This window comes from Equus przewalskii, chromosome 3 (assembly GCF_037783145.1).
Source record: "Equus przewalskii isolate Varuska chromosome 3, EquPr2, whole genome shotgun sequence".
NCBI classification, from domain to species: domain Eukaryota; kingdom Metazoa; phylum Chordata; class Mammalia; order Perissodactyla; family Equidae; genus Equus; species Equus przewalskii.
Window position 1 is genome coordinate 81715298 of NC_091833.1, and position 26867 is coordinate 81742164.

General features: G+C 38.2%; 1 protein-coding gene across 2 annotated transcripts in view; it reads left to right on the forward strand.

The window, feature by feature from the left end:
• The first annotated feature begins 336 nt into the window (after positions 1-336).
• Positions 337-26867, forward strand: part of GABRA4 (gamma-aminobutyric acid type A receptor subunit alpha4) — a 65036-nt gene continuing 38505 nt past the window's right edge. Inside the window, exons 1-7 of one of the 2 annotated variants that reach the window (XM_008521486.2) lie at positions 339-980; positions 1354-1472; positions 15837-15904; positions 16923-17143; positions 17304-17386; positions 20007-20150; positions 21897-22049. In XM_008521486.2, the coding sequence (XP_008519708.2) occupies positions 895-980; positions 1354-1472; positions 15837-15904; positions 16923-17143; positions 17304-17386; positions 20007-20150; positions 21897-22049 (874 nt within the window). In that variant the 5' untranslated portion in view covers positions 339-894. Of the gene's footprint in view, positions 981-1353; positions 1473-15836; positions 15905-16922; positions 17144-17303; positions 17387-20006; positions 20151-21896; positions 22050-26867 lie in introns of both variants that reach the window. The other variant, XM_008521487.2, reaches the window with a different exon arrangement.

The following is a 26867-nucleotide window of genomic DNA, read 5'->3' on the forward strand; positions in this document are numbered from 1 at the left end:
CCTCCTCTCCAGAAGAGGATGGAGCAGCAAAGCTGAGGGCATGTGTATGCCAGGTGGGGGCGGGTATAGTAAAGGAATTTGATATCTTTACAGCAACAGCTTGGCAAATGCGTTGACTGCAGAGAGAGGCTCAAATCCACTTCCTAACAGTTTGCGAGAGTTTGAGTTGCAACCCCCTTTCTCAGGAAGAATCTTACTTCTTCTGTAGCCCCCAGCACCTGAAGGGGAGAATCTCAAAGGTTGTGTCTGTCCTGACTTGATCCCCTGTCCTCCCCGCGGTCTCCCACCCCGCGTTCCAGCAATCGCCGTCATCCTGCCCTTTCTCCACCTCCTGCATTGAAAATGGGTACACACAGGTCTTGGAACAAGCTAACAAGAGAGGAGCTTCATTGGTTAGATCTTAATCCCAGCAGGAGGGAGGGGGATCGAGAGGGAAAAGTGGAAGCTAAGCAGTGCTGTGGGCGGGGACGCACTTGGGGTGGGGGTCGCGGAAGCGAGGAGGGGCGGGAGACCTCGGTCCTGCTCCGCGGAGTTAAAGGTCGGAAAGAACTTGCTGGGCCTGGCGGTGCAAGCGCAGCAGGGTTAACCCTGAAAGCTTCAGGATGCGGGCACGAAAGGGTGTAGAGCGGTATACATAGCTCTCCATACACATCGAGAGCTCAGCGAGAAAAGGAGGGGGCGAGGAAAGGCAAGTTCCGCCTCCCCCTGGCCCGCGTGCACACACGCGCCCACCGCGGCTCGGGCTGGCTGAGCGCGGGCGAGAGTGAGCGCGGGCGAGTGTGAGCGCGAGTGTGCGCACGCCGCGGAGAGCCTCTGCCCTCGCCTCGCACCCTGCTCAGGGCATTTTGAGAGCCTGGAAACGTGAACAGGCTTAAAGTATGGCATGTTGCAAAAATGGTTTCTGCCAAGAAGGTACCTGCGATCGCGACAACCTCCGGGGTCAGTTTCGCCCTCCTACACTTCCTGTGCCTGGCGGCTTGGTGAGTTCCCTGGGGCACTGGGAGACGGGGTGCGCGGGGGAAGGGGAAGGTGGAGAAGCGGCGAGCTCCCAGCCCCCTCCCAGGGCAAACCAGACCCTCCTGTCTGCTGTAAGGTCAGGGGCCAGAGCTGGGCTTTTCTGTGACCGCGTAGACTCGGGGAGCGGAAGGGGCACCAGGTGCAAGAATAGTGTGGGTATTGGGGTGCGTGTGCGCGGCGTGCGCCTTTCCTGACCATTTCTCTCTCCCTCATCCCTTAGCCATTCCTTCTTTAGCTTGGGGCAAGAGACTTTCCCTAGAAGATAAACCTGTTTTCACCTGTTCTCTGATCCATTCTTAAAATAATCGCCTCCGCCCTGGTTCTTTGCGTTTGCAGTTTAAACGAAACCCCAGGACAGAACCAAAAGGAGGAGAAATTATGCCAGGAAAATTTTACCCGCATCCTGGACGGTTTGCTCGATGGTTATGACAACAGGCTGCGTCCTGGATTTGGGGGTATGAACGATTTCAAACGCGCAAGTGTGTCCTGTCTGTCCCTCTCTCGGTCTACCTGTCTGTCTGTCTGTGGGAATGTAGCTAGGTATGCCTCCTGTGCCAAAATGAAAAATCTCGCACTCTCTCTCTGTCTCTCTCGCCTCCCTTGATGAGACCTCTGACAAGCAGACCGCCCCCACCAGTCCTTCCCCATCTCCCTGCCCCCTCAGAAGCTTTGCCTCTCCCCCACACTAATTACCTCCAGGGACCTGACTGCTGGGTGAGGGAGTTGGAGGGGAAGAGTCAAAAATAAGAACTCGACGCTCAGCTGCCCTGCTGCGCTGCGCCCTGAGAATGGACTTCCCCAACCTGGCCACTTTGCTCAGGGCAGGTTGTACTTGAGGCACTGATCCGAAGTCCCCTTTCCACCCACGTGGTGTCTGTCCCTCTGCCAAAACCTCAGCCAGCGGTGTTCTACCTAGGGCATGAATCTGGGGCAGAGGCTGCCTGCTCTGCTAGAGAACCCAGTCCTTTCCTGTCTCTTCGACAGGGGGATGAATTTTTACTTTATTTTGGGGAGGTGGCATTTACTTCCCTCGTAAGACTTTGGAGTCACAAGTGTTTCAGCTTTATTTCTTCCTTCAGTAGATATTTATAAAGGTTCTAATAGAGGCCCATCCAGTAATAGTACTGATGCTCTTTTCCATATTCATATTCCTTTGCTTATATAATGAGAGTGTATGGCAAGCACTACGCTGGGCACCAGGCTCACAGAAATCTCAAGATACAGTTTGTAACCTCAAACACCCTCGCAGTCCAGTTCAGAGAGACTGCTGACTTCACTAGAAGTGTCAGCCCAGGTCTTCGGACCCGCCAAGTCCCTGTTCTCACCACTACACTGAGATAGTTACCTTTTGGAAAATGCGTTGAACAAGACATAGGCTCTATCCTCTAGTAGTAATAATAACCACCACCACTAAAATTGTATTTATTTATTTAAATTTTCATATAGCCCAGGCATTTTATAGGCATTACTGTTTAACCCTCACAACAACCCTGTGAGAAAGCTGTTACTATCCTCATTTTACAGATGAAGAAATGGAGGCTTGGGAAGTTAAGTAACTGGTCCGAGCCCACAGTTCGTAAGTGACACAGGCAGGATGTGAACCCGGATCAAGCTGTGTATTTAAAAGACAAACCCATGAAGAGTGGGACATCAGATACTATGTGACAGATATAACATAATATTAGAAGCAGGGAGGAATTTAAGCTTCCTATTAAGGGTGTAGAGGAGATAAGATGATGGGACAATGGAGAAAGTAAAAGAGAGCAGAACATTCCTGTCAAAGAGGACAGAATTAGACATGATTTAGAAAGAGTCTGGTCCAGGTTAGAAAGAATTCTTGGAAATAAAATAGAATTGCATAGAGTAGAGTTGGAGGATTCTTTGGCATTTATCTAGACTTATTTTTCTCGTTTAACAAATGAGGACACTAAAGATTAGAAAGGGAAAGTGATTTATACAAGGACACGTTGCATATTAATGGTAGGCTGGCATCAGATCTGATCCCAAACTTTTTTCTGGATTGTATGGAGAAGGTTCCAGGGAGCCATTGAAGGTCTTCATTCAGCTCTTGCGTGTTGACAGCGATAAAAATGGATGAGAAAGTTGAAAGTTTCTCCTGGTTCTTTTCACGGTGCCTCTCCAGGGGGCAGGATGCTGAGCACTGCGTTTACCTCCATGCAAATCTGAAATGAGGCTCCTTACAGGAGTGACTCATTTGTCAATGCACAATCTTTCATAAGTGACTGGGAAATTAGCACTTTAGATCAAACATAATTTTATGGAGAATGTTTCAGAGGATGTGCTATCATTTAAGACTATATTATATCAATAAAAGAGGACTCGTCTGCCCATAAATGTTTTAAACTTGACATTTCAAGTAAAGAAAAAAAAATAAAAGGTATCAAATCAAATCACATGTAGTTTAAATATTCATTAGGGAATTGATGTACCTGAACATAAATTAAAGTGAAAAGTTATAATGGAAACCATACGGTTTTATTATTAAATGTCGAAAGTTAAAATAATATCTGCCCAGTTGGTTATAATGCCAGTCATAATTCAAAAGCAAGAAAGTATCCATTGTAGATGCATCCTTTTTACCAACTACCCTCTCCCATAATGTTATATAGACAATGAAATGAATGAAATCAATGTATGTAAGCCATTACTGGGTTTTGGTTAGCTGCAGTACTGCTGAAATGTCTCCAGGGCGTTATTAGTCATCTTCTTGCCACTGCCTAATGATCTGCATTACCCACCTGGCGATACTCTTCTAGCTTTATGGGAAGGGCTCGAATTCACCTTACTTCAAGTGTTAGCAGTTGATTCATCATTAAAAATTTACTATATGGCACAGTTTTTTTGCCTATGCTTATAAATATTTGTTGTAAACGTGATTCATTTTTTAGAAGTGGGTCATTCTCTGTAAATGCACAGTATTCCAAATGTGACAGAGGAATAGTAATTCTCACCTGCAGAAAATGTGTAATCTGTTTACAGGATGGTATCAATGAAGATCCCTGAAAATAATAGGAAAACTCATTGTTAGCACAGACTCTGGGATGCCACTAGTTTGATCCCTTCTTTGACATTTTATACTTTGTGGAAAGTTTGACATTTTAAAAAGAAAATGAAAACCATTCCGATGTTGACCAGTGTGCTATAAATACAGATTTACTTCCTGGTTCCTTTCATCCTGCTTCTGCTCTTTGTGGAGCATTTACTTTATATCTGTTTATACAAGTTAGCTGCATTCCATTTAAAATAAAGCTAAAAGCAAAGATTTGAATTGAAATTGGATGGTTTGTGATTGCTCAGTAGGCTAGGCAGGGGTTGAAATAGATTTGGAAAGTAAATTACGTATTTTTAACTCAGCAGAACAGCTTGCAATGGGAAAGTAAAAGGAACTGAAATGGTTCTCTTTTCATTCCTCCAAGATCTCCTCTCCCTTGTCTCCCACATTCTCCCATTGGAGAGGAAAAGGGGAAAAGGGGAGAAGAGAAGGAAGGGGTATAGTTCTTTCAGCCTCTGACACTCAGTGTGTTGTCATCCTGAAGTGGCTTGCACCTGTTTAGAAGTGGCGTGCAAGTCAACTCTTCCACAACGGAGCTAGGAAATCATTCCCCTGAGCTCCTATCCACTTTTGACACTGTTATCCACCTCCTTAAAAATGCATAGTTAAGGTACTAGCCACCAGGAGATAGTTTAGGAAGCCAGCTCTTACCCGCTTCTCTTTATTGAAGGATTGCATAAACCTTTGTGCATCCCAATCTTTTGAGGTACATGATCTGGAATAATAAATACGTCAAATATAAATGATTGCCTTAGATCGTCTTCCACAACCTCTCTGAAATGAGAGTGGAGCATTAGAGTCTATTTTGCAAGGTTGCTTACGGACATAGTAGGACTTCACATTAGCAGAGTCTTCTATAGCTTTGAAAACATTTTCACGTATATTATCTAATAGGGTTATCACAAAAACACAAAGAGATAAGCAGGGCAGGCATCTCTGGGTCAGAGAGGAGGCTGAGAAAAGTTCCAATAAGTTGCTCAAGAACCCTACAACTAGCAATAGACAAGGGCGCAATTCACACCTCGTCCTTTAAACTCTTAGTCAGGCAGCTGGCCTACAGCTACATCCACTTCTAAGGCTTTCTTGAGCTTTTCTGTTTTCCAAGAGTCAAATTCTCATTAACATACCTTCTGGTTACTTAGTAAGCAGGTCATTAAAATAAGCAAAACTATATTTCCCCCAAAGGAGTGAAATGAGAACTTTTATTCTAAAGCTTTAATAACATTTTAAAATGAAAAAGCAAACATGGGGAAGTGTATACACTTAAGTAAATTTGGAATAATTTTCCCACACAAATGAAAATATCCTTGCTATGTTTTCAAGTGGCCTATGTCTCAACCTAAAAATTAAATTAATGTGTTATGTGCTAGCTTTATTAATTGAATGTTGACAGAGAATATATTTTTTAAAATATATAGATGAAAAGAACATCTAAAATCCACAGGACGACAGAAAAATAAAGCTTCATTTTCTTCTCATTTGTCAAACTCATCCATTCACTCATTTGCTGAACCAATAGATACGGAGAGACTATTATGTGTCAGGAACAATGTTAGGCTATGGAGATATAATTCTGAATCACACACAGGCCCTCGTGAACTTTACAGCTAAGCAATGTAGAGAGATAAAAATAACAAAGAAACAAATAACAATATAATTAGAGATAATGCTATGGGACAATCCAATAGCAGACTACGGTAGAGAATAAATTGAGTGAGGGATCTATTTCACATACAGTGGTCAAGGAAGTCTTTTTAAGCTGAGACCTAAAGGTGACAGACATGGAAAGGGTAAGCAAAAGTTGTTCTCAGGCAGGGGGAAAAATTGCAAAGATCCTAAGGTAGATAAGACGTTAGTGTGATTTAGCCAGTGAAGGGAGCCCAGTGTGCCTGTAGTCAGAAAGCAAGAGGTAGAATCTCATAGGACTAGCTGGCGGGGGTGAGGGGTCGGGGGAGGGTTGCTGAGCAGAGGCCAGATCATGCGAGGCCTTTGGTAAAGGAGTTTATTCTTCTAGTGAACCTGGAAGCCATTGGAGTGTTTTAGGTAGAGACAATGACATGGTATGACTTAGATTGTAATGTGATCCCTCTGGTTTCTACAGAAAGAAAGGCTTAGATAAGGAAGTGGGGCCATGTTGAAAGCAACGAGACCAATGAAGAAGGCTTTCTTTTTGGTTTCCTCCATTAAGTTAATGATGGCTTGGAATAAGATGGTAGATGTGGTAAAGATGGATGTAAGTGGATGAAAGTGAGATATATTTTGGAGGTATAGTTCAACAAAGAATTGGTGATGGATTTCATATGGGTGGTAAAGGAAAAGAAGAAATCGAAGGTGACTCCTGGATTTTTATTTTGAGAAGCTGGGCAGAGGATAGTATTATTTAAGTTGAGGAGGACTGGAAGAGGAGCAATAAGGGTAGAGTCAAGAGTTCATGTTACACTTAGGATACATGTTTGGCATCCTAGTGATTGTACTGCTCTGGATATCAGAGAAGAGTTTGATCCAGAGAGACACAAAAGAGTCACCAGCACATAATGCTTTGAGAATGGATGTCCACAGAAGAGTATAGAAAGAGCAGAAAAAAGAGCCAAGAACTAAGCCTCAAGGAATGTTCACAGTTGAGGAACAGCAGCAAATGCAGAATTGTCAAAGGAGAATGTAAAAGAGTAGACTGGGAGATAGGCAGACACTTGGAGAGTGTGAAGTTATACAAGTCAAGAGAATGGAATGTCTTTGGAAGGAGGAATGAGACATCTCCCAGATTCTTCTAAGATGTTAAGTAAGATAAGGACTGGTCACATGGAGATATTTTGTTTTATTAACTTTTCACCAAATATTCATTAATCATATAATGTATGCACTGTTCTAGGATGGCACTAGGGATGTATTAGTGAGCAAAAGAGACTCAATTCCCTACCCTCCTGAGCTGACACTCTAGTGAAGGGGACAGAAAATAAAGAACAGAAATAAGTGAAATATAGAGTGTATCAGATATGGATAACTGCCATAGAGTAATATAAAACAGGGGAGGAGGTTGCAGTTTTATTTAGGATAGTTAGTAAAGATGATGAGAGGGTGACATTTGAACAATGATCCTAAGAAGGTAAAAGCATAAGCCACATTTGGGTGGGATCTTCTGATTAGAAGGAACTCTGCATACAAACACGCTAAGCATGGAAGTCAGTGTTGCTACAGTGAAATTTAGCAGGACTGAGGAGTAAGAAGGAGTCCGTGGAAGACAAGGATGAGGCTGTGTAAAGCTTTGCAGGCTGGTAAGGACTTTGTTTTTGCTCTGAGTCATATTAGAAGTGATTGGAGGGATTCCAACAGGGGAAGGACCTGAACAGGCTAATTTTCAAAGGTATTGAGAACAGGCAGTCAGGGTCAAGGGCGAATGAAGCAACATTTTCACAATAAACTGGGCAAGAGATGATGGACATTTTGACCAAGTTGGTGGCAGGGAAGTTTGTAAGGTTGTAAGAAATGGTTGGCTTCTGGCTATATTCCAAAGTTCTAGTTCACTGATGACAGCTAGAATGTGGGATGTGAGAAAAAGGGAGGTGTCAAATCCCACTTTAAAGTTTTTGACTTGAATGTCTAGAAAAATGGAGTTGCCAAGACTGTGACAGAAGCAGGTTAGGGCTGTGGATAAACAATTTGTGTGTGGCTATGTTAAGTTTGAGAAACCTGTTAGATATTTAGTGGAGATGAGCCTGGAATGCAGGAATGATGGATGTGTCAATATTTATGGTATTTAAAGCCGTAAGACTATAAGGATCACTGAGGAATTAAAGCGATAGACAAGAGGTACAAATACTGAGTTCTGAAGTCTCCAATGTTAAGAGGTGGGGAGAGAAGGGACAGAATCTCTATCTCAGGAAGACTGAGAAGGAGTGGCCTTTGAGGTAGGAGGAAAACCTCAAAGAGAGTGTGCATACTGAATGTTAACTAAAAAAAAAAAATGTTTCAAAGAGGAAGTGGGATTGATCAATTACCTCTAATGCTTCGGACAGAGTAAGAAAGATAAGAATATAAAATTGACCACTAGATTTAGCAATCTCTACATCTTCGGTGATTTTGACAAGAGCAGCTTTGGTGGTGTGATGAGTGTGAAAGTCTGATTGGGTGGGTTCAAGAGAGAAGTGAGGAGTTTCTTTTGGGTGTTTGTACAGGGGAGCAGAGAAATGGGTGATCAAGGGAAGGAGAAGTAGAGTCAAGAGAGCTTTGTTATAAATGGGAGGAATGAGATTATTTTTTAAAGTTTGTGGGAACAATGCTGTAGATAGGGAAAAACTGATGGTATCGACAAAAGGAATTTCAGTGGCTCCTGAGCATAAAAACCAGATTATAGTAGATGATGGCATGAATAGAAAGGGGAGAATTAGAGACAGTGTGTATAGATTTTTTTCCTGAAGTTTAAATATGAAAGAGAAGAGAAAGAGGCAGTTGCCTTTTTTAAGATTATTTTTTAAATTATTATTTTTAAGATTATTTATTACTTTTAAGAAATATCATAACATGTTTGGAATAATCTAGTAAAGGGTAATTTAATGTTAGAGTTGAGGGAAGGGTTAACTGAAAGAAAGATACTCTTGAGAAAACAAGAGACTGTAGAATCCAGAACATAAATTTTCTTTCTTATGCTCTCGGTTTAGCAAAAAATATGTACTGGTGCTATCATATATTTGCATTTTCTTTTGGGCAAGAACATGCAAAATGCATTTGGTGTTTCCTGAAATAGGTACTATAAAATCTAAATACAGGCTATTAGTAACTTGGTGGATATTTAGATAATACTTTCTTGCGTTGTTGGTTTTTTTTAGATGAAAAGATACATGAGCTTGCATTGGTTTATGATTCTCTAGGCCTTTTTATGTATTTATTTTAAAAAGCCTCTAGTGCACAGAATTGGATTCTGGATTAGCAATCCTTGGTTAATGACACACTCTCATTATTGGTCCACATGTAACCTTCTTTTTATCCGCTCATCCATCTGATAAACATACCATTAAGTCATCAAACAGCACATCCTTGGCACCAACTTTTGTTCTGCTCCGTGGCCTCCCTCATCCTGTCTTCCTGTCTTCCCCACCCGAGGTAACCACCGTTCTGGGTCCTGTTTAAATTATTTCATAGCTTTTCTTTGAATATCATTTTAGCTCAACTTTATTTCTTAATAAATAAAAATTAAAAATTTAATTGTTTTGAACATGCTATATATAATCTTTTGATGCTTTGTCACTTAACTGTGTATTGCTAAGATTCACTCTTGTTGTTGCATATTGCTAGAGATCATTCATTTTGACTGCTCTGTGATATTCCCATTGCATAGGAACCAGTTTATTCATCTGCTCTGTTGGCAGTAGGCATTTTGCTTGTTTCCAAGATTGTGTTGCTGTGAATATTCTGGCCCAAATTTCCTGCTGTAAATGTGCAAGAGTTTCTTTTGCATATACATCCAGGAATGGATTTTTCTGGATCTTAGTGTAAGTGGGAGTTTGTCTTGATGAAATAATGCCAAACTGTTTTCTGTGGTGGTTTTACAAATTCAAGCTCCCATTTACAATGCATATGAGACTCAGGATCTACAAACCCTTCAATGCTTTATATATATATATATTTATACTTGAATTGGTAGTTTATTGTGAAATGATTTGAATTTTTCTGATTTCTAATGTCGTTGAACATCTTTTCAAATCTTTATTTCCTATAAGAATTTTCCTTCTGTGAGTTACTTTTTCATTTTTTGCCCGTATTCTATTGTTTTCTAAAATTCTTTTCTTATTTTTAAAATTATTTTAATTGTTTAAAAAGTTGGCCTGGATAGATAGAAGGATCATAGGATGCAGGAAGCATTAATATTTAATGTCATCTAAGTAAAACTCTATAGTTTTCTGCTTTCTCTGCAATGTCAATGGATGTCTGTTCTTTGTTTAATATGCAGGAAGGCTAATATTCTATATTTTCTAACTGACAACAAAATTAGAGGTTTCTTTAAATATTTCACTCAAGATTCTTTGTTGTTATTGTTATATCTCTTGATTTTTGGAGACACATCAATAGTGTTTTGTAAGATGTAGCTGAATGCGTGGATTCAGGTGGCTGACAAACCAGAAATGTTTTCTCCAATGTGGAGCTGGGGAGGCAATGTGGAGAACAGGATTGACTAGTTTCAACATCAGCAAAATAGTTTAAGTCTTTCTCCTGATGTGACAGCAAATTGGACACTGATATTGGAAAAGAAATTAAATAGTGATATCCTTTGACCAGGTCTATATAGCTAAAGAAAAGTTAACAGTGGAAAATTATTTGATACATTGTTAGTTACCTTCCTACTTTCCCAGCAAGTTAGATTCATTAATAAGATGGGAGTATTCCCCTGAATTTGATCTTGGTGGTCTTGGTTCTTTCTTTCAAAGGCAGTTGGAGATTCTTGCTTTACCAACTGCCCATCATATTTTGGGGATTGAAAAACATTTCGCTATTACCAAAGAAGTAGGATTTTTTAAATAAAACGTGTCTTTAATGCTACACAAATGCATATAAAATTATGAGAAGTCCTTCCAAGCTCAGAATTATCTGGTTTCTATGTAATTATGCTCTGTGTAAGGTTGGTTTGAACATCCTAAACAGTGGTGTTAACAAGTGTCTCTAAGTATATTTCTTAATTACATAGCGACCATTATTCATTGAAAACTGATTTATCGGCAACCTCTTACATTTAAGGCCTGGGATTAGTTCTGGGAGAGGGTACAAATATAAATAAGACACAGTTTCTACTTTAATCAGGAAATATTTTTAGATTAACTCAAAAAAACCCAAAAGGAATCCCAGTTATTTTTCCTTTTGGGAGGTTTTTAAATTACTACAGGGATGATATTAGGAACACAGTCAAACACATAGTTATTCACCACCTACTACGTACAAAGCAGTATGTTAGTTGGGGACTTCAAAGCAGATTAAGATTTCATCTTCACTGTTAAGGGGAGAAAGACAGACTCAAGCAGGCTGTGATCAGACTGAGAGCAAAGGCATAGAAAGAGCTGCAGGAACATCATTCAGAAACCACTGATGAACAAAACAGTAAATGTGGGTGGCATGTTATGTACAAAGCTAGAAAAGCATATAAGTAATTAATCAATTGTTGACTTATTATTTAATGATATAATTAGTGTAGGAAAGCTAGAACATACTTTGGAGATGAATACAAGGGGGTTATAATTTTGGCTCTGGCATACAATATTTAACATCTGTGAACTCAGTTTCCAGATCCATAAAATTCTCATGATAATATCACCCTTGGAGAGTGTTGTGAGGATTAAATAAAGTAGGATATGGAAAGAGCCTAGTATCATGCCTGGCTCATAGCATACCTTCAATAAACAGAATTATTAAATCTCTGTTTATTTCTCTTTGGGAAAAACCCATTCCCTGTGAACAGTTAGACCCATACATGACCCTGATCTATAAATTTTCCATCCTCACTGCCACATCCCTAGTCTACGCCACTCTCATTTCTCAACCGGACTAGTATGGCTGCCTCTTCTAAGAGCCCTTCTTCTACTTTGCCTCCCTATCATTTACTGTCCATACAACTGCCTGAGTGATTTGGTAAAAAATATAATTCAGATCATATAACTTCCTTACTTCAAACACTTGATGGACTCCCCATGATTAAAGGATACAAATTAAACTTCTTATTACAGCCTGTGAGCAGAGGCGGAGCTGTACTGAATATGAGAGGGAGAAAACTTGGGGAAAGAACATAGGAAAAATGATTAACCTCAGGATTCATTTGCTGGGACTGCCATAGCAAACTCCCACAGACTAGGTAGCTTCAACAATAGCAAATTTATTTTTTAACAATTCTGGAGGCTAGAAGTCCAAGATCAAGTTGTCAGCAGGGTTGGTTTCTTCTAAGTCCTCTCTCCTTAGCTTGTCGATGTCCATCTTCTCTGTGTGTCTTCTTATGGTCTTTCTTTTGTATATTTCTATGTCCTAATCTCTTCTTATAAGGACATCAGTTACATTGGATTAGAGCCCATCCTTGTAACCTCATTTTAACTTAGCTCTCTTTTTAAAGACCCTAACTCCAAATATGGTCACATTCTGAGTTTCTTGGGGCTAGGACTTCAACATATGAATTTGGGAGGAACATAATTCAGCCCATAACAACTTCTTTATGTGTTGCTCCATCTGTCGCTAGGATTTCCACAGGATCTTTTCCACATAGTTTTAACAACTGTGACCATAACATATATTACAGATATGTTGCTTAAAAGATGCCACTTTCAGAATATGGTCTCGGGGTAGGGCTCTGTCCAATGATTCTGGTTTTCATTCTGTCTATGTAGCTTTCATTTCTTATCATTCTCTTCCTCACTTGCTTTGCTCCAGCCCCGCTGGCCTCTTTTCTAGAACACACTATGTCTTTCCGGCTTCTGAGCTTTTCCCTTTAAGTTCTCTCTGCCTGGAATGCAGTTCTCTCAGCTCTTCCAATGGCTTGTGCTCATCTTCAGGTCTCTGTTTAAAAGTCGCCGCTTCACAGGGTGCTAAAAAATCTAGAGTGGCTTCTCAGTCTCTCACTCAATTACAAGCCTGTTTTGTTCCTCTTATGAATGACAACATTCTTCCATTTAGTTTATTTCTTTATTATTTATACTCTGACTATTGCATGGTACCTGCTTTAGGTAGGGAGCTCATGAGTTTTGTTTATCATTGTAGCACCAGGGCCTACCATGGGTCCTGGTATACAGCAGGTGCTTACTCAATAAATGTTTATTGAATGAGTGTCCAAATGAAATCCCTTTACCAATCATATTTTTTTAGGATCTAACTCAATTTCAAAGATCCATGTGATCATATAAAGCAAATACTGAATAATGTCACAAACAAATACTGAGGTTGTAATTCTGAAGACAAAGCATTTTTCAAGAATCATTGAAAAAGTAGTATGTCAGGTAACAATTTGAAAATATCCGTTGTTATCACGGAATCATTATAACTGCAAGAATTGGCATAAACTCATACTCCTTAATATAAATTTATAAGGAAAAATATCATTAGCCTAATTCCTCCCTCTTCTAAACTTCCCCCACTCCCATAGATCACCTACGGTATTAATATTTTACAGGACACAGTTTGGTAAATACTATTCTAGAAAACAGATGAATACTGTCTGTAAACTAGAGTAAATCAAATAGCGTCACCTAGCAGCTTGTTAGAAACTCAGATAGTCAGGCCTCACCTTAAACCCACTGAAACAGCAAGTCTGAGGGTGGGGTCCAGCAATCTATGCTTTAACAAAGCTTCCTGGTGATTCTGATCCAGTTAAAGTTTGAGAACCACTGCCCTAAATTGATCTTCATTGTTACTTCCGATTTCTCAAGAATCATGTCCAACAGTCCAGTTGTCAGGACGTATTCAACCTTAATTGTTCTAACTAACTTACCTCTCTTTGCACTGATTGGCAGTGAGGTAGTGCTTTTAACACTGTAGCCACTGTCCTTAAGAAACAACCAGAGTGATTTCTCTCACTCTTGAACCACTTTGAGTGAAATCTCCATCTTCTAAGGTTCAACACACATTACCTGCTTCCTGGATTACCTGTCTGTTCTCGGAATAATTAGGCTTTAGTGAGCTTATTACTACCATATTTTTGTTGTTGTTGTTGTTTCCAATTGCTCATTCAAATAAAAACGCAGTTAACTTCTCACACTTACTTTCTCTGTTTTCCAAAGGTGTTATTTTTAAAAAAATAAAAATTCATGGCAGATTAGCCTGATCTATAGTTTTCTCTCACTATGCTTCTAAAGAATATATTTTTCTTAGGATACTTAGTCAAGCAAGGATTTTCTCACTCTCCCCCAAACTATTTTTCTTTCTATGGCTCAGTCTTTATCCTATAGAGGCAGAAATCTTCTGATTCACTTTTATGAGGATAACTTTAGACCTAGGGCATTCGGCTATACCAACTGCTCTTTGTCTTTTTTGGTATAAATCCAATTATCCAATCAGTCTCAAAGGGAACTAGTCCATCTTGATAGCAGATGTTATTCTTTCCAGTATGGAGTATCTAGCTCCTGGCCACATAGTGTTATAAACCATCACTTAAGGAAATGATGTTCAAGAGGGCAACAATTTTTTATTTCTATTAGTAATAAAAAGCTGTATTATGGGGCCAGCCCGGTTGTGTGGTGATTAAGTTTGTGCACCCCGTTTTGGTGGCCTGGGGTTCGCCAGGTCAAATTCCGGGCCCAGACCTATGCACTGCTTATCTAGCCATGCTGTGGCAAGCATCCCACAGATAAAATAGAGGAAGATGGGCATAGATGCTAGCTCAGGGCCTATCTTCCTCAGCAAAAAGAGGAGGATTGGCAGCGGATGTTAGCTCAGGGCTAATCTTCCTCAAAAAAAAAAAGCTGTATTATATGTAACAGTAACTATTATCATTACTGAGCACATTATATTCTAGAAACTAGGGCAAGTGATTTACATATATTGTTTCAGTTAATACTCATTAAAACCTTGACCTGCGAAGATACTTGACTTGACCAAGATCATACAATTAAAAAGTGTTAGAGCCAAATTTGAACTCCAGAATTCCAGATTTTAAGTATTATGCTAAACCCAGATTGTGGCAATTTTCCTTTGTCTAAAATCAGTGTCAGCCCCGTTGTCATGATGCTCACACCTTCTCTTCTGCCAAACGCACCCATATATTTTTTCCTGAACCAGTCTTGTTTAGGCCTAGGAAAGAATCTCTGTAGTTGCCATTATCAGAAGCAAAGAGAAACTAATACTTAGTAAGTACTTCCATGAGAGAGTCATTGTGTTCAAAATTTCATATGAGCAATTTCGTTTGAGCCCCATCAGCAATCTTGCTTGACGTGTATGGCTGCTGCTATTGAGAGGTTAGGTAACTTGCCCAAGATCACACAGCTAGTAGGTGGCAAAATGTGAGTAGATCTGTTTTATAAAGAGCTTGACTTTGATCCCAATCACCAGTGGTGGTCTACCATGACTCTTTTTTTTTGAGGAAGATTGGCCCTGAGCTAATATCTGTTGCCAATCTTCCTCTTGTTGCTTGAGGAAGATTGTTGCTGAGGTAACATCTGTGCCAGTCTTCCTCTGCTTTATGTTGGGAGCCATCACAGCGTGGCGTGCAAGTGATGCTAGGTCTGTGCCCAGGATCCGAAACTGCGAACCCTGGGCCGCCAAAGCCAAGTGGCTGAACTTAACCACTAAAACACCTGGCTGGCCCCCTACCATGAATCATTTTTGTGCTTAAGTTATTTACCAGCATCCTCGACTCTCCAAAGATGCATTCCTTGCAGCCATTATGGTTTTTCTCCTTTTCACTCTTTTGGCTAAGTTCCCTCTTTTTAACAGCTCACTTCATTCCTAAAAACCAATCAGATGATGGACTATAAAACATTACAAAGGCTGAAAGCTTTTGTTCCCTGCACTGCCTGTCATAACAGTGCCTGGGGGTGATGTATCTTTGAAGAAACAAGGTTCCCAGTAAGTAATTGGGGTTTCTTTCTGCCTGTAAGTAAGCATCACTTTCTGGTTTTATTGTTCTTTTGTCTACATTTTTTGTGGAGATGCATTATCTCACTGAAAATTTAAGATGCTTGTAAAAACATGATATATCATATCTGTATTTACTCTTTAATTATTGTACCTACCTTGCCTGTAAAATTGGTAATTATTTTTTCACACTTATTTACTTCATACCTACTAGGTCCTGTTACAGAAGTAAAAACTGACATATATGTCACAAGCTTTGGACCTGTTTCTGATGTTGAAATGGTAGGTATTTGGAAAATTTAATGTACCTTTTGAGGTTTTGAAGAAAACATGCAGAAAAGAGGGCAATTAATATTTATTTTGTTGTCAATCACACAAAGCTAGAAAGTCAAAGAACAGCTTAATTAGACTCAGAAATTCATGAAGAGTAAGATATTGAATTTGCATTTCAGCTCTAATATTTGAGTACTTTTTGGTTTCGAGTCATTCTCCATAAGGAAAAGAACTTGCCTATCATTAATCCCCATGGCACAACCTTGCATGCAGTATTTTTTTTCCCCCAGAAAATTATTGAAGAGGAGAAAATTAGACAGTGTAATTAGTTTTGGTATGGAGCTACATTGTTGCCCTAATTGCATTTAGAATTTCATATTGGCCCAACTGCTCACTCTTTCGCCAACCTGCCCCTTCTCTCCCTCCCTCACTCTCATGCTTAAAGAGCGTAGAACACAAAGCATTGGTCAGGATGAATTCATCCATTCAGTTGTGCTCTCTAATATAAATATTTGTAGTTTACAGGTCAAAGAACCTGCTTTACTTTTTTGCTTGACCCTAGGCTCCTAGGCTAATTTCAATAAATTTTATGAACATAAGATTTCTCATTTACATATTTTGCTTTGTCTTAAAGAGATGCTTACAATTTTATGATTTATTATGCAATGATATTTGTTGCACATTAACTAATTTTGCTACTTGGTGTAAAATAAAGTACAACTGTCATTACCTAGTGCTGGCAGTTTTATTGAATTATATTAATTATTCTTGAATAATTCTATGTATGTTAATTTATTTATCTAAAAAAATGTAGAAGATTAAGGTATCAAGATGGACATAACATGCTTTAATTGTTGAGAATCTTTTTGCTCCATTGACTTAAGAAAATTTCTTTTCCTATTAACTTTGTTTTTATTTGGATAGTCTTTTTTATGAATGGGAAAGAGACTAGAATCTAATGTATTTTTTCTGCATACTTATGTATAGGCATCTGAGATTTGAATATGTCACAAACTAATTTTCCTAGGAATACACAATGGATGTGTTCTTCAGACAGACATGGATTGACAAAAGACTAAAATATGATGGCCCCATTGAAATTTTGAGATTGAACAATATGATGGTAACAAAAGTATGGACCCCTGATACGTTCTTCAGGAATGGAAAGAAATCTGTCTCCCATAATATGACAGCTCCAAATAAGCTTTTTAGAATTATGAGAAATGGCACTATCTTATACACAATGAGGTAGTCATTTTTTTCTTTTTCCTTCTTCCCTTTATCTTATTTTCCTTTCTTTTTTCTTTCCTTCCTCCCTTTTTTCCTTCCTTCTTTCTCATTGTAGAGATCTATAAAATTATTTTTTAAGAAAGAGTTGATTTTATTTAATTGCATTTTTCCGTCATAGACTCACCATAAGTGCGGAGTGTCCCATGAGATTGGTGGATTTCCCCATGGATGGTCATGCATGCCCTTTGAAATTTGGGAGTTGTAAGTTACAGTAAAAATGCTGTTAGAATTTGTGATTACGTTATGCAAGCTGATATTTATATGTGTGTGTGATTTTCCGTAATTCCACATTTAATTCATTGTCCATGACAACAACTATCCAAGGTTTGATTTTTAGGAGACCGTTTATTAGCTAATAGGTTTAAATAAAGAAGTAAAAACAACCCCCTTTACCTCAAAAAACAAAAACTTATTTCTACAGATAGCCTAGGTAGACTGACTTATAATTAGTAGGTTGGTGGTAAATGATGAAATTTAGGGACCTCTGAACTCCATATCTTGGTGGTGTAACATAGAAAGCATAGATGACTTTTTTTGTTTTTGTAACTTAACAGTTTCTTTTATCAGCAGTCTTTTATGGCAAACTTGAAAAAAGGCCAAAGAAGTTCAGGGCTTGACATGGGTTAAAATAACGTAAACAGCACTCTTAGTATAAAAGTGGCTGAAATATGGTACAAGCATAATAGGAGGTGTGGTCTAACATATAGACAGGGCCAAATAGTATAGTGCCTTATAGACCACATGAAAGAGTTTGAATTCTATTCTAAATGCTTTAGGAAGGCTTTGGAAGGTTTTACTAAGTGGCGTGGCTTTCTTTGACATTTCACCTTTCACTTCAGCTTTTCTATGGAGAATGGATTGTAGAGAGGCTAGAGTAGGAGCAGAGAAGAGTTGGAGGCTGTTGTTTTAGTAGAATCAAAGATAGCAATGGCTTAGACTAGGCTGGTACTAGAAGAGAAGGTGTGAGATAGAACGATTGGGGATATTTTGTGGAGTTGAAGGCAAGAGGATGAAATGAATGGGTAAGAAAGAATATGGGATTCCTTTCCCTCAAGCCCCCTTCTCTGAGATGGCAGCAAAATGTGATTGCCTCTTCTAAAGCCGGCCTCAAATATTTGATTCAATCAGAATCTGCCAAAAATAGATGCTGGCTTTTACTATTGCTTCAGATTCTTAGTTGCAGTGATTGTGAAACTGTTGCCTGCCGTTCTCATTGCTCATTGCTTAGCTTAGTGAGAATCGGCAGTCACGATTCTTTTTATAACCCCTAGTAATCACAGTATTCAGTGAGCTAACTTGAAGCTAGAGAGAGTCATTTGCTCCTTGACCAATGACTTAATGAGAGAAGATAAAACCAGAAAAATACATAGACGGAAAGGGTGATCTAACTAGGGCCAGAATTGAAATCCGTTTGTGCTATAATAATTTAAATCTCACCCAAGCTAGTTCTAATCTAGGGGAAGTCCTCTCCCAGTCATGCCCCTCTAGTTCTCAGGGGAAGCACTTGGTAGGTGCTCAAAGTTTGTATATAATAAAGAAATCACTTTTTGGAAGCTGATGTTTTTGAGTGGGAAATTAAAAAGAGAGGTATATCATACTTAGTAAATAATCCTTAATTATTCCAGAAAGAGAAGAATACCATTTAACTATGTTTACAATTCATAGGAATGAGAAGAACCAGGAAAGAAAAAGATTGTTCCAACAGGTGGGGTAGCCAAGAGAAGGATATTTAATTGAAAATATCATGGACAGGAATATAGCATTCAGGACTTTAAATGAATGATTAAGCATGAATACACTTCAGGAGATAAGCGTTGACACATAGCTATATACGGCTCAATGACAACACAAGCCTCTTTTTTGTTTTGCAAACTCATTTGTAAAGATAGTCTCTCTAGGTATGAACTCCTTTTGTAGAATTAAAAAATTCCACCAAGGACCTACTGTGCTCTGGCCATTTTAGGAAGGTATGTGGAGGGTAGCACACAATTCTTCTTGGTTCTTTTGAATTTATTTGTGTGTAAGCCAAGCTATCTGTTCTGGGTAGACTGGTAAGCAAGCAGCTGGTCTCCATTTGCACTGCACATCGAATAAAAGAAAATGGGCTTAAATTGTTGCTGGGAGGGATTTGTTGAAGATGGAAAGGAAAATGCCCTGACTGTAAGAGTTTAAAGGTAGTGGAACTGGTTGGGTTATTATATTCCCTGGAGAGCTTCACAAACAGCATAGCCAGTTGTCACTGCAGAATGCTTCCCAAACAGCATGGGTATTGCCCAGAGGCAGAGTCTGGAATAGGTGACCCCTGGAGAGTTCTCTCAACAGTAGGGTTTGTTTTTGTTGTTGTTGTTGTTGTTGTATTATGGGCAGCATCTGGTATGTTTCTAATTGGCAGAGCTGCATTAGGATGGGAGAAACCAGTATTGGTCAAGCACTGGAAGCGAATTAGAATGGAAAGAAGCAGCAGTTTGACAGTACTTTTTTGCGGTTTATTATTTCTACTTTTCAACTGCTTATCTTATTACTATGGACACATATCCAAGTGCATTGATGCATACATGGCATTTTAGTCATTTTAGTTGCCTTCGTTTTAGTTTATCCTCCTCCAATCCTTTGGCATAAAATCAAGATATATACCCAATTGCAAGGCTGTTTATTTAATCTCTACCATTTTCTAAATCCCAAACATGTTTGATAAATCATAATGATTATTGTTTTCATTTATTCCATCTTTCCTGAACATGTGTAATGTTCTTAATTGTTGACCATCAATGCTGATGCAAAAGGAGCACTGACTCTAACCACGTTCTGTGCTCTCATTCAGATGCATACCCGAAGAGTGAGATGATTTATACCTGGACGAAAGGTCCTGAGAAATCAGTAGAAGTTCCAAAGGAGTCTTCCAGCTTAGTTCAATATGACTTGATTGGGCAAACTGTATCAAGTGAAACTATCAAATCCATTACGGGTGAGATGTTTAACAATTAAACTCAATATGCTACTTGGCATTAGCAATGGAGTTTTGTCCTCACTTTTTCATTGAAATATCTAGTGTTCTCAGGGGACAACAAAAACTTTCCAGAAAGAGGCTTGATGTATAACTTATAGTTAAGAATTTCTTTATTTTTGGGTATAATCTTATTTTGGTTTAAAATAAATTCTGAGTTGATGAGACATGAAAAGTGAGTTGGTTTTCTTATTCATAACAAAAGTCAATAATCAAATATATTAAAACTATTTTGAACAGAATTCTGAGGCAAGCAGTCTGACCATTGAACACTGGACTTTCCCTTTTTCTTTTTTTTGGTGTTTTCCCAAAATCATTTTTATTTTGCCCAATTAATGTGGTGCCACTATATTTTCAAAAGTAAGAGCAAAATATAAAGCTTAATTACAAAATATATTCAGAGTATACATTAAAGCTGTCACACAAGAAGATGGATATTATTGACCATTCTTGGTCTGTATTTGCTTTTGGAGTATGAATGAAAGAATCATAGAATTTAGTTTTTATCATATTTATTGGGGAAAATTGGCTGATTATTGCTTGTTCTAAAAGTATTCCTTACTCATATATTTTTTGAAAACATTCGTTTTCCAGCCTGAAAGTGGGATTAATATCACATTTTGGGAGGATTTGAGGCTTCTGAATCTTGGACTTCACAGTCTGAGAATAAAGCTACTGCTTTCAAGTAACTTTCTTAATATCTTCCTTTCAGATGTAACATTAAAAATATTCATTAACAGGTACCAGAAATTTTATGGTTTGTTTGCTTATTAGCTTTTAGGTTTTTGTTTAAATGCCAATAAAACTTGCTTGAAAGCAGGGATGTTCTATGTGGCTCTACGTTATGTGTGTCTCTTTGTATTTTTCTTCACATACATAACATTTAGAAATACAGCTCTTCCCTAAAACTAAGACAGTAAGGCAGCCTCTCCCTAAGCATATATACACATTTAATGTATATGTGTATTTCAATTCTTTCTAAAATTAAGCTATATATTTTCATATGTCTGTGTCTATGTGTGTGTGTGTGTGTGTGTGTGTGTGTATGTATTTCCATTTTTTCCTACTGATTTTCCACAAAAGTTTAAGTCTAAATTCTGCTCTTGAAAAATACTGAGAATGAAGGTTAATTGCTTTAGCAGTGTTAGACCTTTATTGATTGATTGATTTGATTTGATTTTTTTTGGTGAGGAAGACTGGCCTTGAGCTAACATCTGTTGCCACTCTTCCTCTTCTTTGGCTTGAGGAAGATTGTCCCTGAGCTAACATCTGTGCCATTCTTCCTCTATTTTGTGTGTGGGACGCCACAGCATGGCTTGATGGGCGGTGTGTAGGTCCGCTCAGGGGATCTGAACCCGTTAACCCCAGGCCACCAAACAGAGCTAGCAAACTTAACCATGATGCCCCTGGGCTGACCCCAGTATCAGATCTTTAAAATAGAAAGCACTGCAAGAATTTTTAAAAATTATAGTCCAATATATTAAATTGTTTAACCACTACGTAGAACAAAAGTGTTTTTCTGTGCAATGATGTTCAATATCATTTCCCCCTACTTAGGAACTACATATTTCTCGATGTTTGTGTTGTTATCCACAACAGATAATTTCTTTGCCTAGAATACTGTTTGTTAGTCTGAAATATGACTATGAAGCCATTGAATAATTGCTGCAGAACCAATAATACATTTTCCTCATGTTTTATTTGTAGGTGAATATATTGTTATGACGGTTTACTTCCACCTCAGACGGAAGATGGGTTATTTTATGATTCAGACGTACATTCCATGCATTATGACAGTGATTCTTTCTCAAGTTTCATTCTGGATAAATAAGGAATCAGTTCCAGCTAGGACTGTATTTGGTAATTGCAATTCATTTCTTGGGTATTTTTGTCCACATTACCTTTTGATCATGATTCGTGGGAATAGCCTTAGATATCATTTCTAAGAAAATATTAAGCCGTAATATATCAGGCTGTACTGAGTAAAGAATCATACAAACTTTCATTTTTATCTACCCTGTACAAAGTAATAAGGCTTGAAAGGATGTGGGCAGTCCATTCTTTGGGGCCCCATCAGACTTCCCCTGTTGAGACCAGACAGGTGAAGATCAAGCATGAATCTGGATCTAATTTCACTTTTGGTAATATTCTTGGGCTACTAGCTTAATGCTGTGTAATTGAATTAAAATCATAATCAAGGTGTTAAAATGAAATGCACTGGGTGCTTAAAATAAAACAAATAAAAGTCATGGTTGACTGAATAAGAAAGCCTTACAATAATTTTCCTTTTAATGAAGAGGAACACAATGCAAATAGTTTAGCTGCATTGAATTGGAAGGTATTATATGCTTAGTTTATTAGCTCATTGTTATATTCTATCTGCATCTTTTTTCTGAACACATTTTATTCTTTTTGTTTTTATAGGGGCTTCCTATATATCTTATTCTAAACTATAGGAAGTCCAGAAGACATGAGTTTTAAATTTTTATAGATGTTAATAAGTGTTTTACATATCAGTCATGCTTTTAAATAAAATTAGTTATAATGATGTTTATTTAATTCAATATATTTCTATATTCTTTTTCTATTGATTGTGAGCAGAAAAAGCATTCAGTAGTGGGATAAGAATGAAAATGATCAGACTTGCTCTGAAATGGCGATATAGTCCTCACAAGAGATGCTAATCTCCCTTTTCTTTTTCTATGTGATGGGATCAAAGCTGTGGTATAATATCCTTGTCACATGGTAGCTGAAGGGATGCTGGAGCCAAGGAGCTGGGGAGAGTGGGAACTTCTTATCCCACCTCCCTCTCCATTCAGAGAACTGCTGATAAGGGCATCTTAGTGTTCTCAGCGGACCTGAATGTGGGGATATTTTTGCATAGACCTCCCCCTCCCACCCCTTTAATCCTAGGTTCACTCAAGAAGGTATTGGAATCCTACTGGGGAAACTGTTATGGAAGGGTCAATGCTGCGGGCAGGATGTGACCTCAGAAAGGTGGCGAGCAGGTATAACGGTGCTATCCACTTCATAGAGTTGTGAGGGTTCAAGTAAAGAATAACTAACTGCCCATTGCAAGTGTTGAATAAATTTTAGCTATTAAAAATAAGTGTGAAAAAGAAGGAGAGAAAACAGCAAATCTAAGCTTTGGACTCCAATAGGTCAGGGTTTAAAACCCAAATCTGCCACTAATTTTCTCCATCCATAAGATTATGATAACACATGTCCCCTTCATAGACTAGTGAGGATTTAGTTATGCACAGTACTCATTACAGAGTATGTGGAGGGCTTTGTACATATTAGTTACTCTCTCCCATATACTCTATCATCTCAGGGAGATCTATTTTTTTCTGACTTGATTTCCTTGATTTTTAATTGTTTTTGAAAGAAAACATATATCTTTCTGTTATGGAATACCGGACACTGTGCTAAATTCTTGATACTCATTATCTCATTTAGTGCTGACACTAACCTTGAGTCTACTCATCATGTTCAAGGGCAGCCTGACTGGGCAGGAAGTATCTGCTGAGGCTAAGTGCCAGACCAAAGTCCCTTAAATTTTCCCAGTACAAATAATATTAGTATTTCAGGAACTATCATCGTTTAAAATAGTAGTCACTTGTCCACATATTATCATATTCTTTTCTATGGTCCTGAAGAATCTAGAACAGAAAATACTGACCCATCAATGATGCCTTTCATGAAGAGATGATAGTGTCATAGCACAGACTCTGGAGTGAGCTAGCCTAGGTTGTCACCCCGAAGTCTACCACTTATTAGCTGTGAACCTTCAATGAGTTACTTCTGCCTGTTTCCTCACGTGTTACAACAGGATGAATGGTTGTACCTAGCTCATAGGTTGCTGTGAGCGTTAAGGGAGTTAATTTGAATAAACCATTTGGAAAAATGCCTACCACGTGGTAAATCCTATTTGTATCATTTATTATTATGATGGTCCATGCTGCCATCTACCTCATTTGAGAATCACTGCTTGGTATTATAATGGGAAGTCCTCTGTATTTTATAGTTATTGTGATTGGTTGATAAGCTTTGAACACTTTCTTTGTTGATTGCAAACTGATAGCCACTGTTCTGTCTCTCTTATCCCCAAATAATAGAAATTTCTAGAATATCCAGAGGGATAGCATTGATTACAGCTGTACCCAAACAATATTTCCTATCCAAATAAGACACTGAAAGGAAATTAAGTAGCATATAGTGAGGATACTGGTAATACTAGTACTAATGATGATAAGATTTGCTGTATGCTTTTGGGGTCATCTTATTTAATCTTCATAATAAGTCAGCATGGTATGCATTATTAATTTTTTATGGATGAGGAAATAGACTCAATGAGATTAATAAACTTGTATAAAATCACCTGTTTAAGTGATGGACCCAAGATAATTTCTGTCTAACGTTGAGAACTCTGCCATTTAACAGATGGACCAAGAAAATTTCTAACTTTGAGAACTCTGCCTTTTATCTTCACAGGGGGCATGGGGATGTGGGGGCTTGTGGAGAATTCCAGAGCTGCTGAGTGAGATTGTATGGATGTGTGCTGAAGGTATTCTGTGGGTAGCTTTTCCCATTTGCCTCTGTCTTGTGCTCATGTGCTAAGATGTTGGTTTTGATTGACAAGGGAAATTATGCCCAATAATTAAGTCTTCAAAGACCTAAGATGTGTCAGAATGGTAATTACTAAACTGTTCATTGAGACTCTAGGATGATATTTTCCTAAGGAAGTTAAGTTTTAAGCATTTGAGGAGCATTAGAAATCAATTTCCTATGAGATTTCGGTAAAAAGTTAATTCTGGGCTGGTATTTATCTTCTATAATTCTCATTTCCCTCTTCACTAAAGGAGAGAATTTGCTGGGTCAGGGATGTTTCTAGAGATCATGCAAAAATAAAACCAAAAAAAAAAAATCAGTGTAAATATGAGAAGTAGAGTGTGCTAAATTCTTTCCAAGGTGGTATGCCTTTAAGTTTTCTAATTATTCCAGTATAGTAAAACATTAAACCTGAGTAAATGCCAGCTGGCATATCTATATCATTACTAGTTCATCTTTTAGGAGTGGCCAGCCAAAAATTCACTCTTGTGTACAGTCTTAGCCTACTCTTACACATCCTCTCCCAGCTCCTGGGCCAGCCAATATGGTGCATTTTCAGCTTCTAAAAACAGGGACTGGCATCAATACTTGAATGTGTCAGAAAAAATTCTATGGTTATTGAAATGTTTTCAGGGTAGATGCCAGCTAAGCCATTTACCACAGATGCACCGTCTTCCTAGATGCAGCGGAAGCCTGGCCTCTTATCTGAACGGTTGGCTTCTGTTTGCTGTTCTTTTGGTGTTTAAGTAAATGCTCCAGCTAAAAGCAGGTATGATAAGCACATCCTTGTCATGCTAGTGCTTTCTTTAAATTTGGACTCCAGGCAGAGAGAGTTTTTTAATGTCTAAAGGGATGACGACTTCAAACGCTTAGCCAATTGTTCATGCCAGTTACTTTCCTAATTTTGCCAACAGTCATAAAATAAGAACCATAATAACTGAAGGGCTATTCTACAAACTTTAAAATCAAGTTGACTCAAAACAATGAAAGAGAAATGGAAAGTGGCCACATATCTAGCCTTTTTTGCAATGATGTCCATAACGTCGTTTAACGTCTTCATGAACCTGGTAATCTACCCTCTCTAACAATCAGAAATTAATTTTTGGACTTATGGCTCAGCAATTGCATTAATATACTGTTTACTTGGCATCAATAAGGGAATTTATTTGCATGAAAGCAGGAGAAAATGAAGACTGCTACTTCTTGTCCTCAGGAGAATTTGTTCTATTATAAAAAAAAAAAGTGCTCAAAGCAACACGGAGAATCCTAAATGGCTTATATTTGAGTTTGAAGTTTCTTTCTGGTTATCACATTATGGTCTTTGTAGAATTTTGTGAATTCTTCTCAGAGTAGTATTCTCTTTTAGACTTCACTGTTCATATTTTATTTCCAGGTGCTTTCAGACTAATTTCTATAATATTATAGGAAATATCTCTAAGAAGCTTGTGGAACATTTTTGAATTCTTAATAGGCCATTAAGGTTAAATTGTTATGAAAAAACAGAAAAATTTTGATTTATCTTTAAACTTTGTAGCTAAAATTTTTCAAAATTAATTTAAGGTTTGTTCATACAGCTCAGAGCCAGCATGGGAACGGTGCCATTTTTCTGAGTTTTACAATAGAGGCCTGAAAATTCTAAAGTCTCTTTCTGAAACAAAGTACAATGAAATCACAATACTTAGTGCATTTTCATAGATAGTTAGATATCTATGTATTTGACTGAATAAATACATTTTAAAATCTATTTTAGACTAATATATATAAATATCAAAAATATCACGAATTTTTTCTTAGGGAGTACAACCAAGTCCTCAATTTTCTTTCTCTGTGCAGTCTATGGAATGTTTTTAAAAGATCTATAGCTCATGTGTTGCACAGCTGGTCTAATTTTTCATGTTCTAGACATTGACAATTCAGTAGGCACTGGAGAGAAAATGGATTAATGAGGAGCTGAAAAAGTGAGTTTATATGTACTGTGCATTTATCGTGTGCCTGACACTATGTGAAATATTATGGTAAATCCTGAAGTAATGTTAGACTCTTCTGCCCTCAAGGAGGTTATGCTCA